Source organism: Phyllostomus hastatus, unplaced genomic scaffold (genome assembly GCF_019186645.2).
Source record: "Phyllostomus hastatus isolate PE091 unplaced genomic scaffold, TTU_PhHast_1.1 phas_scaffold_129, whole genome shotgun sequence".
Classification (NCBI taxonomy): Eukaryota; Metazoa; Chordata; class Mammalia; order Chiroptera; family Phyllostomidae; genus Phyllostomus; species Phyllostomus hastatus.
The window spans coordinates 34,115,951-34,129,507 of NW_025334009.1; the positions used below are offsets into that span (position 1 = coordinate 34,115,951).

The window sequence follows — 13,557 nt, forward strand, 5'->3', positions numbered from 1 at the left end:
GTAGGATCACTGGATTTTTATGGCTCAGGGGTTCACAAAAGTTTTGCATATACTAGTGTCAAATATTGTGGCATTCACTTTTAGACAGAAGCGCGTGTATTCCAGATCATGCTGACACAAACACAGCTAGGTCTCAGTCATGTGAACAGAACCCAAAAATAATCAGGAATTCAGTGAGAACACTAGTATGTCAATAGATGTTAAACTTTTTTTTTTCAACTCTGCTCTATTGGTTTTATTGAAAATTTAATTTGTGGACTAATTTGGAACATATCTTTTTCTCCCCTCCCATAGCTTGATCATGACTTAAAACATGCTCATGAACTCCGCCAGGCTGCATTCAAGCTCTATGCCTCTCTCGGAGCAAATGATGAAGACATCCGGAAGAAGGTGAGTCTGGGAGAGGGGCGTCCCCCAGTCCTGACAGCCAGCAGGCAGGGAGTGACGTCAACCTGAAAGTCGTGGTGAAGAGCACTAACAGTGACTGTTTGAATATAATAAAGCAGAGTGACTAAAGGCATAATTGAAGAATGAATGGGACCCGGATTTGGGGGGTTGTTTGTTTGTTTGTTTGTTTTTAGAACATAGAGTGGCATGGCCGTGCTGGAATGACAAATAACTGGTGTGCTTTTTTGTGTCATTAATATGGATTATTGTGTTGCACCTTTTTGCATGTGTTCTGATAAAAATCAATTCTAGCACTGTGAAGCTTCAGACACCTTGAAAGACCTAACACTAGAATTGTAAATGTTATTTATGGAATACTTTCCAATACCATTGAGAAATTTAAATCTATTGTATATTGTTCTTTGATATGTGGCTTAGTTATGTTTTGATTTTTTTGCTACTGTGCAAGTTTGATGTGAATAAAATCTTTGTGGAATGATGATTTTATGTTTAGTGAGTGGTCATGTGAATTTCTAGGTCCCAAAAAAATGTATCACTGGTATAGCACCTTATGTTATTACAGCCTAGTCCTACACTGAACTCATGTTCTTGATGAGAATAGTTTTAAGCAAAAAATAAAGTATAGTGGTAAGCTGTGACTTGGCTCCCTCCTCAAACCAAAAGACTGAATCTACCACTCAAAAATATATATATAATCTAATAAATTTAACACAAGGCTTTTAGGAACTACCACTAAAGTAATCCCACATGTTCTGTCTTGATGAGCCATAGAAGAAGAATAAATTGGGCATTTTTTACCGAACATGGCATTTACTAAATTTTTCCATCTGGATTGATATTTGTAAGAGAAATCATAAAGTATTGGGAATTTACCATGATTCAGAGAAGTTCTCAGGCTTGTAGAAACCTATGGAACAACCACAGGTTTAATGAAATAAATTGAAAAGGACCCATTCTTGAAGAAAATTGAAATAAACAGTGAAGTTAGATATGTGAATAGCTTTGATTTAAAATTAGTGCAAAAAACAACTATGCTGAATATTTTTCATGTACCTCAATTTAGTTCAGTTAACAAGATATTTTTGACTTGAAGTGTTCTTTAGTAAATATCAATGAAAATCCTTCTTGACACCTCTAAGCTTTCATGTGTAAACTGTTACTTAAAGGCAAACATACTAGTCATATGGTATTCCCTATGTCTGACAAACATGATTTCTGGATGTTGATTCTGATATGTTTCATTCAGTTTAGGTACATGGTATATTGCAAAGGAAGAGGCTTTTATGGCAACTCATATAAAACATTTTGAAAAATTGACATGGACTGTATAACATATACATAATGATTTGTTTTTGGATGGTTATTAGGGCTCGTTAGAAAGAGGAGAAGTGTTTTACCCATTCTTTAGCTCAAGAAGGTCATGCCATGGACTAAAAGGGAGATAGACAGATGGACCATAATGGGGGGCTGGGGAGAATAGGATGTCCATTGTACTTCTTTGTACTTTTTTGTTAATAAACTGTTGTTTTGGAATTAATGACTTAATCTGTGATATCATGTTCTAGAAATACAGCACAACAGTCTGATAATCAGTAGTCTATTAAAAGTTGTATTTATAATGTGTATAATTTCCTGGTAAGTCTAAATCCTGATTAATTTCTGTAGAAAGATGATAAATAAAGAATAAGTTATAATTATAATTTTTTGTGTGATGAAGAAAAGATACTGTGATTTTTATATAATGGGATTACATAGACTTTTTAGGAAGATATTTAATTTCTGGAAAATTAAGTGTTTGAATAATTTATAGTTCATAACAATTACTGAAGAGAGAAATTGTAAAATGGAAAATATAAATAATTTTGCGATAAAATCTACATGAAAATGTTCTTAGGAGTGGAGAATCCTTATTTTCAATGCATAAAAAATGATAACCCTTTTCCTTTGAATGCCTTTATTTCTATTCCATTTTTTGTTAACATAATTATTTGGATAGGTTTTTATTTACCTTTACCTTTTATACTTATACCTTATTAACTTTGATTATATTTATTTTATTGGAGTTCAGTGTGTATTATTGTTTTATCTTTTAATACAATTTTTATGCATGTTAAGATAGAATTTCAGTTCACTGAGTTAATGAATGGAGAGTCTCTGAAAGAGATTTCAAGGGCTGTAGACCCATCCACTGGCCCCACCCACAAAACTAAAAAGCTACAAAAATACTTAATGGCAGGATAAAAATATGAAATGTTCAGTTGATCTGCCTTTTAAACTGAAAATGGGACTGTAATTCAGTAAATACAGGAAGTAACATATATTCCATTGCCCTGTTATGATCAGTTCAGGAAATGAGGCAGAATGAAGAAGAAAAAACTAAAGCTAAGAGGTAGAGATGATGAGAACTAGACACAGCTGTAAAGGAGAAAGATACAGGTCTTCCCTCTTTGTAGAATTGTGTCTCTATCTTACTGCTTCTAAAGACCTCTAAAGGCCTGCTGTGATTTCATTTCTCAACACCTTTCTGGGCCAGACAAAATTAAGCTGAAGACTGAGGTATGATCTATAGGTCAGAGATGACAATCTGGCTCTGGAGCAGTGTTAGTGTATTCCCATTAAAAGATATCAAGTGTATAATAATTCCTGGAACCTAATAAGCACCCAGTAAATATTTGTTGAATGAATATAGAAATGAAAATGTAGAACTCATACACAGAGTGACATTCCTTCAATATGCCTGGATCTCTGTGTATCCTGTACAGAGCAAAGTTGGCATTCTATTTTCTAGCTTTATATCCTTCATTGCTCTGTGGCATAGTTACAGATTTCCTGACTTCCTGTGGCATCCTGTCAGAGAGTGAAGGAGGGTGAGGAGTTCTGCAGGTGAGAATAGAAAACATTACCATTGCCTGTGCTGTGAAGAGGCAGAAGCCCAAGAAAAGATGGACCACTGAGCTTGACAATAGATGTGGCCTGGCCATATTCAAATTAGAATAATTCAAGAATTTTGGTTAAGGTAAGCAAGGGTGGAGGCAGAAATGGAGAGATCAGTGGAAGAAGGGCCCAGAGCACATTAGCACATTAGTAACTATACTGCCAGCAATGCAAGCTAAAAATTCACTGTGATCTCTGCCATGGGGAAAGTCTAGTTTCGTTTTTAATAGCTTTTACCACATATTAATGCTGACTAGGAAGCATAAGCTCAGTTAATAGGACAGTGAAAAAGAAGTTAAGGTACCTTACAAATTATTTCAAGTACTGGCATTTCAGTGAAAACCCCAGTCAGTGGTTAAGTCATGCAGAGGTAGTGGTGGCAGACGGTCCTGTAATTGTGAAGCTGATTCTCTTATAACAGAAAACTGCTCTTGTAAAGAGCATCACTTGGTTGGTACCTGTTGATTATAAAAGAGGCTGGAAATTTCAAAGGCTTGTCTCTCTTTACTCTCTTTAAGAAACTAGTGGAATTTCTTAGAAAGTATAATTTGAGGAACATCAGAAATAGTAAATATAAATTAAAGGAACAGGGTGTTATTTTTATTTTTGATAAAAAAATATACATTACAAATCTTAAATGTAGTACTTAGTGTAGCCTTTGCTCCTTTGAGGTATCTGACTAATGGAGCCTTTCAGGAAGCTTTCCTCTTAGATTTTGAGTACTTAATAGTATAGCTGGAGATCCCTTTTGAGGGACTAGGCTGTAAGTTCGATGAGGACAGGGGTTTTTTATGTTTTGTTCATCACTGTATTCTCAGCATCTATAATACTGTCAGGTGCATAGTCAGCACTTAATTACATTATTAAACACCCTTAAGTTGTAGATAGGCTTCCTTACATTAAGAACTTTTACCATTTTACTAGCAGTTCTATGGGTATGTAAAGAGAGAAAATTTAAAATAGGGAAAATAAAATCTGATCATATAGGCAGGGGGTTTCACTACACTTAGCAAATGAAAATGCAGGAAATTCCCATTTTTCAAGAGGCAGAAAATCCCAAGGACATGTCTTCTCACTTTGATATAGATAAAAGAGAACATGTTTTATGGTATGATACTTGTTTAATTTTGAAATAATTTTTATAATTTAGTTTTTTTTTTCTTTCTAAATGTGTCATTTTAAAATAATGTATATTACTCACAAGTGTGAATCTGGACCCATTCATTTTCTAGGGCTAAAAGTATGATTTGGTTTGTAGAAATTAACCTGGCTCAGGAAATCAACCCATTCTGTAAAATACACCTGTATAAAATAATTATCTTCCCAATTAATGAATGTCAGATTTTTAAGGTCAGTAATTTAATTCAATTCTACATAGATTGACTGAAATGCCTACATTGTATAGGCATTTTCACAACAATATCTGATGGGAGGAGGGAAGAGAGAAAGCAGTGCGTTGAGATGAAGAACAATAAGACACAGCCTTAAAACTCAGCATTTATAATAAAACCTGTAAGTCAGAGAAGAGTAAGGAATGGCCAGTAAGAATTTGCTAGGGGCTGACGGAATTATTGGAAACAGTTAAAATGGACATGGTGATATCAGTGGGACTATCCTTGAATCAATAATTTATAATTAATATTTTTGTCATTTTTAATGTTTTCTAACTGCCATTTATTTTATATTTTCAAGAATTGAAAACATAAAAATTTAAGTTTTGTTCCTTGCGGGGGATCATCCAATCACACTGTTTTTATATGACATGTCAAGAAGGTAGCCAAGGATGGATATTCTTTTCCTTTTAAACTGAGTAGTTTTTAAAATAAGTATAGGCAGAGAAAAAATAGAAGGAAAAAAAAACCAAGAATGATAATTAGTCTTCTACCTGCAGAAGTTATATCTGCAGGGTCACTGTGAGGATAACGATACAGTGTATTTAAAATACTTAGCATGGTGCCTGTGAGCACTTAATAAATGGAAGCATTTTTTAGAATATCTTAAATGACTCCATTGGAAAATTTAAAATAAATTATATATTTAAAGTCTGTTAGAAAAACTGAATAACATTGGGGCACAAATAAAAATAGTTTGCAATGAAAACAGTGACTTTATGCTATAAATTTCCAGTTCTGTTATTTATTCTTTATAGTAAAAAGAATATTTGTACTTCAGAAGCATAGAGGCTCACTCTTTAGCTTATCTCTTATTAATGACAAGATAATGACATTTATCTCTATTTTTAAAATATATTTAAAATTTTAGTTTTCAAAACTTTTTGTTTGCTTATAGCATGCCCTTCAAAGCATCAAATAAAACTTGTGGGGTGGGGGAGGAAATTAAATAGAATATACAATGTAAATCAATGATTTGTTGAATTCATAGGTAATAGCTATGTTAAGAAAATATGGAAGCCAAATTCTAACTCTGGTCATCCAAGTATTGATCATCTGACTTTTGGTTGCCATAGATACTATTTCTTCAAAGAGTTATTATTCATATGAAACTCTCTTAAATACATATGTTCAAATTTTAAACAAAGTAAATTCTTTTCTATATTTTTAAAGTTACAAGATTTTAAAGTACTGGTATATTTTAACATTTAGTTCAATTTTAAAAAATACTTTCTGCCATCCCAGTAACTTGCTAAGCATTTCACATTGAACATTTTAATCATATGTTATAACTTGGTTTTATTACTAATTAGTCTTTGGGGCAACAGTACAATTATACCATGAATTTACATTTTTTTAATATTTGCAAAGTTCAGTAATTCTAAATGGTCATTTAAAAAGCACAGTGTCAAAATTTTGCATTTTGTCTCTGCCATGAAATCAGGCAGATGCAAGGAATTACTTCTGAGCCTTAGGCTGCAAGTTGACACAAACACCTTGAACATTTTGAAGGTTTTCGACGGTACCACAGAAGTAGCACCCTTCTGGACTTGGCTCTGTTACTGAATAACAACAAATTCATTCAGAATTCAGAATCCATTGACTTAATCTGTGGTAAAATTGTTAGTTATCGTCTTAAAGCTAATCTGCGAAGGAATTCTAAATGAGCTCTGCAGCATTCGTTCATGCTGGTAAGTATTTTTAATGAGTTAACCGTGGCAGAACCAGGTTTGGCCGTTGCCCACAGTATTGAGACCCTTGTCCTTCTGCAAGCTGAAAGAAGCAAGCCTGGGGAGTGATAATGCTAGATACATAACAGAGGTATTTATAAAATAAGTAATGAATATTGATTTCAGAGTTTCGTTAAATGGAGACATAACATTAAGAGTTACACTATTAATTGTGATCTTCTAGTTGCATAAACCATTTGATTACAATTCCTGTTCTTATTTTAAAGTATGAAGTACAGGTTGGTTGTTCTGTTATCTGGTTACAAAGCATCAGAACCAGAAAAAATACATCATTTATCTTACATACTTTTTGGTACAAAGTGGGTAATGAGATGCTTTAAGTACATCTGTTTATTCATCTGGCATTTATGATATACCTTCTCCTGTGTGCCCAAGAATAAAGCAGAAGACTGGTGCGTACCTTGTAGGAGCTTACAATTTAAAGTAGCTAAAGAGATGAGACATTAAATTGCTATATAGTAATTCCAGGGCCTCATGTGTGTATAAAAATGTCTTGTCTGCGCTGAAAGCCAATTTGCCATGACTGTTACACCCAGATATGATTAAGATGTGACTATAATTAAAATAGCCTATATGAATGAGTCTGAAAGAGTCCATCTCCTATAAAGAAGTTCATTTGAAAGGATTCTTAATTTCTTCTTCCATAACATGAAAATTGTTTCAGAAGTTTTGACCACAAAATTTGTGTTACTTCTGTGTCAATTGAAAACATTTTTCTAAGGGACCTGCCTAAATGTGATTACATTGTAAATTAATATTTTAGAAAGGAAGGAGGCTGCCAGAGTAAATGATGTCATAGAGGTGCTATATCATCATTTTATTTTGTAGACAGCTTCTTTATGCAGTAGATTTAAACATGAGGCAACATTTTTAAATCCTTGGAACTTGTTTTGATAGTTATCCTTTCCTTATCAAACTGTGTAACATTCATAACTAGGAGTTAAGCTCCATAGCAGCAGTGTTTGGCACACAGTACCTTGTATTTATTAAGTTGTGTATGTCTGGATGTTAAAATTTAGCCAGCCAACTTGTAGGGCAGAGGAGTAGGGGCAGAGAAGGGCCATTGTGTTGCCCAGCTCTTGCTCAGTGCATCATTCAGATCCCTGGAAAATAGAGATGGAGGGGAAATTTCTAGTTCTCCCAATTGAGTAGTAATTTGTGATGTTTTTTTCTGTGCTAAAATGAAAGGATAATTCAGTGAGTGTTTAGGTTCCGTTCTGCCATTAAATTAATTATTGAACTTTTGCCCTGGATGGTGTGGCTCAGTGGATTGAGTGCTGGCCTGTGAACCAAAGGATCACTGGCTCATTCCCAGTCAGAGCATATACCTGAATTGCAGGCCAGATCCCCAGTAGGGGACATGCTAGAGGCAACCACAAATTGATGTTTTCCTCTCTCCCACCTTTCCCCTCTGTCTAAAAATAAATAAAGCCTTTTTTAAAAATTGAACTTTTATATGTAGAGAAATCTTATAGAGGAAGTATTGATCTATTTTTAGACATAAATTATAAGTATTTCTGACACAGTGTGTTTATATTTTTGGTTTTGGGGGAAGGAAAAGTCAGGCCAAGAGAGCCCCCATTTTTCCCCCAAAATGTAGGAAAGTTTAGAGGTTAGAACGCTTCTTCTACACAGTTAAGTGAAAGTTTTCCATCTATTAAGATGAACAGGCCCTGATGTAGAAATTACAAAATATCACCTAACAAGGCTTAAACGCAAGAAAAATACAGAAGCTTAAGAATAGTCCCACCATAAAACCCCCTCCTCTGTTCTTCACTCTAAAGTGAGGTAACACTGCTCCCAGGCCCAATCAGGCCCAGGAGAGACCTCGTGTTAATTTAGTTCAGTGCCTCCAAGAGAAAAGACCAAAGGAGGCCCTGCAGATCAGCCCTCAGGAGGTTTTGACTTTTAGTTCTCTGGCTAAGAAGAGATACACTGTTTCTCCTACTTCTTGCCTCCCAAGACTGTGGAGTTAGAGAAATTTGGTGTGAATGTGGACATAGATAGCAATGGAAGAGTGAAAAAAGGGGAAGAAATATTTTGTAAAACGTTTGCTTAAACTCCAGAACGTAACCTATCTGTTTCAAGAGAAGCTGTGTATCTTTCAGGGGCAAAAAAAAAAGAGCCTTTGGTAAAAACTATCCTTTATTTAAAAAATAAGGAAAATGTGAAAAAAATTTTTACATTGGAGTATTGACAAAGATATAGAGCAAGCTGTGATTGGGAAAGTCTGCAGTTCTCATCTAAAACAGATGTGGTTTGTGGCCTGTGAATATTAGAATATTAGTTCCATTTAGTAGTATCTGTTGAAGCTAGATCCTGATTCTAGAATGCGTATCATCAGGGATTTAAATAGAAAAGTGAGTGAATCTCATTCTCTTGGTTTCTTCACAGTGTTTTCTTGGCTTATCTTTTCATCATTGGCATGCATCCTTTCTGACTCGCGGCATTTGTACGCATAACCCAGGCTGAATTTGTCACTTTCTCTCTTGGAGGTCCTATGATAAGTATCTTTTTTTTCTTGTCAGTTCAGTTTATTAAAGATGACCTCTCTTGGCTTCTTATGGTAACTAATCTTTATTGGTCTAGAATTTTTAAGTTCTCTTCTTTCCCAGTATTAAAAGTCAGATCTCAATTTCGTTATTAAGGCCAAGCAAAAATCTCATTCTTACAGCATAGTGAATAGAAAGGATCTCACACTAGAAGTAAGACAGTGGAGCCCCAGCTCTGTCCCAATGTGCTTAAGAGAACCTGGACCAGTTACTTAATCTTTCTGAACTTCAGAGACTTCATTGAATAATGAAAGAAGTTGGATGAGTTTATTTCTAAGACTCCTTCAGATTTTAACATTATTCAACCAAATTAACAGCCATAAGTGTGCTTAGTTCTTTCAGATACTTATGTCTGCTTCCATCAGTACCCTGCAGAAGAACTGAAAAACCAGTTGAACCCGTTTAAGAGCAAGCTCTGCAGCTGCTCTTGCTTGATGCATGGAAGGCCATGTGCTATTGGAGTGTTGTTTTGCTTCATTTTACTAGTGGGGAAATGGCATAGATTACACTCAGGAATTAAAATTTAGGTGCTCAAGCATTTCCGTGATATGCACAGCATCATGTCCTTTAGTTAATAATTCTGTGGCAGAATCACTCTGGTCGCTTCCTGAAACGTAGGAAAAGTTCAGTTTTCCATTTTTAGGAATGGATCCTTCACAGACCCCTACTGATACCTACTCAGTCCACCAGATAAGTTTGGTGTACATGCTTATCTCGCTCTTATGTCTGACGTGTTACCTCGTTATTCCTCTTCTTCCTCCTCAGCTCTACCCTATTTCCAAAACCAGTCTCATGACTGCATTGACATCAAAATTGTGTTCACAGGGTTTATTTCCTTGAAAAGGTTAAGATGAGGGGCTACACCTTAAATAAGCGGGCCCTCGGAAGGAAGGTTCAGTGTGCCCTGGACTTGTCTGCATTGGCACTAATGAGACTGAAGCATTGGTACCCACCCCCTACAGGTTCAGTCTCTATTGTAGATCCTTTTTTCTCTCCAGACCTAGTTTTTCTCCCTGACCTTCTTGTGCTGCATCCTTTGTGGCTGCTTAGTTCCTGTTGCTTTAACTAGACTTTCTGAATTTGATACCTCATTCTCCTAGATCTTACATGGCTGCCTCTTGTAATATACACGGTTTGATTCTAAGTCTTCATTCTTTCGGCCAGTTCTGAATTGTTATCCTCTACCTAACTGTCATCTTCTTTCTGAGCACTTTTCACAAAAACCCATTTGGAATTAAATTGTATTTGCCTGGCCATAAACAGTTGATGCTAAAAGAATACCAACTTTGCCATCCAGTTCCCTTGCCTCCATGTCCACCCACTTTGAGTTTTCTGAGAAGTTTGGTGGCACCACTAAGAATCTGGTCTCAGTATTCACATCCTCTGCTGGACTTGGTTCAAAGTCCAAGCTGAAGTTTCTAGTACCTGGAAAATACTTTGTCATGGGTCATGCTGGAAGAATAGTTTTATTTTTTTTTCAAAGACCTCATCTCTGACTGTCTTAATTCTTCACATGCTCCCAGGGAAAGAGAGTGACTGATTTGGTCACAACTGAGTTGTGGGTCCACCAGAGCTCATGGAGTGTTGAGGAATTCCCTTATAAGCCAAAGCCATCTTGTTAATAGCCCATGTATGCAATGGATCTCTCTGCATTCAGATTATCTTAAGTTTTATGTTTTCTCCATTACCCTCTAGACTGACTTCACTTCTCTCCCACAGGCCACAAGGATCTCCTGTCCCAGTGACAGGGGTCTTTGTTTCTGTCCCAAAAGATCCTCATCTGCTCCTGCAAAAGCTGCAATGTCAGAAACAAAAAGCTGCACTGTCAGAGACAAAAAGCGTAGTGAAAGTGTGTAGTCATGAAGACTAAAGACACCAGCAGAGAGGGACAAACATCTGGTCCATTAACCTAAAACCAGCTCAGTTTGGGATGTAGATTTTATTTTTAATGTGATTTAATTCTGTAATTAAATTTATAGCCCAGATCCCTAGGAAAGCAGAGAAAGCGATGTCCTCCTCCACTGTCAGGGTTCAGTCTGTCACTGTCTTTGTGACAGAGGGTCTCCATCTCTCTCAAAGCAGATCCAGTGGGCTGTGCTCCAGGGCATATGTGTTGAGCTCTGGCTGAGAAGTCTCCAACAAGAACTGTGAATGAGGCAGAACAACTTCGGGCTCCATTTGACATTGCTCTTACATCCTAGAGGGACCTAAGATCCATTGCAGGTGCTAGGACTTGGCTCTCTGTCATTACCAAGACTGTGTAGCACAGCACTGGGGTCATTGAAAGCACCATGAAGACCGTGTTATATTGCTCTCTGCTTTCCAACTCCAGATTTGAAAAACTATCTGGGGCTCTGTTAGTCTTTCACATGAGTCAAAGAGCTAGGATAGCAGCCACTGCTAGCCCCTCCTGGCTGACCTGAAAAGTTTGCCTCTGGATTCAGTTACAGACTTCTCCCTGTCTTGTAATCACATTTATATCCTCATGTTGGCCAATGTATGTATTTCATACATTGGGACCTGTTGAGATGGTCTCAATGTCCTCAAGCCTATACAACCACTATTAGGTCATGTTGCTCATTCACATGGCCTCTCAGATCTGTGTGGATTGGAACCCTAAGTTCACATTCTGATTTTCCATATATTTATTCTTTTGTTCCTAGGCCAGTATTTTGATTTTGATGTGGAAAGACACTCGAGGAGTGTGCTTTCTGGAACCCCAGCAGGGTTACTGGTGTTCCTCCATAACAAGTTCAGTTACAAGTCCAGGCCTCCTGCTGTAGACATTTTGATAGACTATGACCTAAGCAGGGTGACCTAGTACCTGAAGGAAACAGACCTCCAGATACTTCTGTTTTACAGCCTAATTCAGGGAAGGGTTACCAGCCACCTTACAGCTGTACTTCCTCCCCAAAGTGTCAGCCACAACACCCTGAGAAAGTTTGAAAGTTTGAGAGCTCTGCTCCCACGTTACTGTGATTGGTTACTAACATAGTTCTCCACTGTCCTCTGTCCTGAGCTGGAATAGCCTTTAGTGAGGCCATTAGTGGCCTTTTACCAAATGCTAGTATAACTCCCATTCTTGAGAGTGGGTGTTTCAAGATACTTATTTCACTCCGCTGGCTGTGAGCCCCACGGTACCTGTCATTCCTACAGTGCTCTTGCTGACGGAGCCTGGAGTGTGGCAGCACTCATTAAACAGGTGATTGCACGTGCCTCTCCGATGCTGGAAGTTTGATGGGAGCACCGGCTCTCTCTCCCTCTCCGCTGTGTCTTCCGATTTTGAAACCATGCCTTGAAGTCAGTGGGTGCTCAGATATTCGCTGAATAAATAAATGGGCATGCAGGTGGAAGCTGTGCCCTCCCTCTTTGCCCTTCTTGCCTCCTCCCTGGTTTTGACCCCCTAACTAGACCTGCATTATCTCATCTCTTTTAATACCTTTTTTCCCATGCTGTTTCTGAAAAGCGTTATAGTTTGGCCCAGACTGTCATTCTTATTTGCCTACTGACTGCAGAGGGCTGGAGGTAAAATAATCATTGCTGTATCCTTTCATTTTACTGAAGGCCCAGGGAGCTAAAGTGAGTTGCTCAAGCTTATAGAGCACATCTTATATGCCTGCATGATTGCTACACCTCCCCTCTTCCTTGGCAGGTTTACATCTTAGGTTGAATGTGTCCAGTAAATATTATCCAGAAGCTTCTTTCTAATCTTGCCTATGTCTTAAGTCCTGGAGCCAGTTGGAGAGTAACCATGTGTGCCCGTCCCCACCGCCACTACCATTTTGTTCTCTGATAATATAGTTACACTCAGTACAGCCAACAACTGTCTCTCAAGTTATCACCTCTCATTCCTAAGTAAAAATAATTTCTCAAGCCATTAGTCAGGAGCGTTCAGGCTTCAGTATGTGGCCACCCAGTGTCTGAGACTTTTGTCCCAGGTTAGTGTCCTTTCCATGCTGAAAGTCCTAATTTGGCCTTGACTGTTTCAAGAACAGTGACCAGTGCTTGACTGAAGTAAGCTGTCAGCCAACCAGTCTTTACTGTTACCCCAAGGAAATAGTAATAGGTCCTAACTGGCTTACTTGGGTGATAATGGTGATGGAATGAACAAAAGGTATAGTAGTCACTTGACTGGGCATTCTGGAAGAGATGGGGTCAGAATTAACATCATTTTAGTACCTGGATGACCAGGGAAATAAAAACACCATTAGCAGAGAGAGAGGAACAGACACATAGGCAAAGTGCAGGTTTAGAGAGAGAAGGTAAACTCAGCATGGGACATAGAGAGCATCAAACATCCAGATTGTGTTTAGCAGGCAGTTGGAAATACGGAGCCAGCAGTCAGGGGAGAACTCTAGGGCAGAATTGCAGATTAGAATGCAGAGGACTATCCGTATCGAGCTAATGTTGAAGTCACAACATTGTTATATGTGTAGAGTGAGAGATGAAGGGAGCCTTGAAACACATTCCCATTTAAGGAAGATCTGGGAGAGAGGACTATAACTTAAAGAGTTTAATGTT

The 13,557-nt window shown here is 37.4% G+C and overlaps 1 protein-coding gene across 3 annotated transcripts in view; it reads left to right on the plus strand.

The window, feature by feature from the left end:
• The window catches only part of ARMC8 (armadillo repeat containing 8), a 102,952-nt gene that overhangs the window by 57,234 nt on the left and 32,161 nt on the right, over positions 1-13,557 (plus strand). For all 3 annotated transcript variants that reach the window (XM_045856700.1, XM_045856702.1, XM_045856701.1), the window contains one exon: positions 295-390. In XM_045856700.1, the coding sequence (XP_045712656.1) occupies positions 295-390 (96 nt within the window). The remainder of the gene's footprint in view (positions 1-294; positions 391-13,557) is intronic.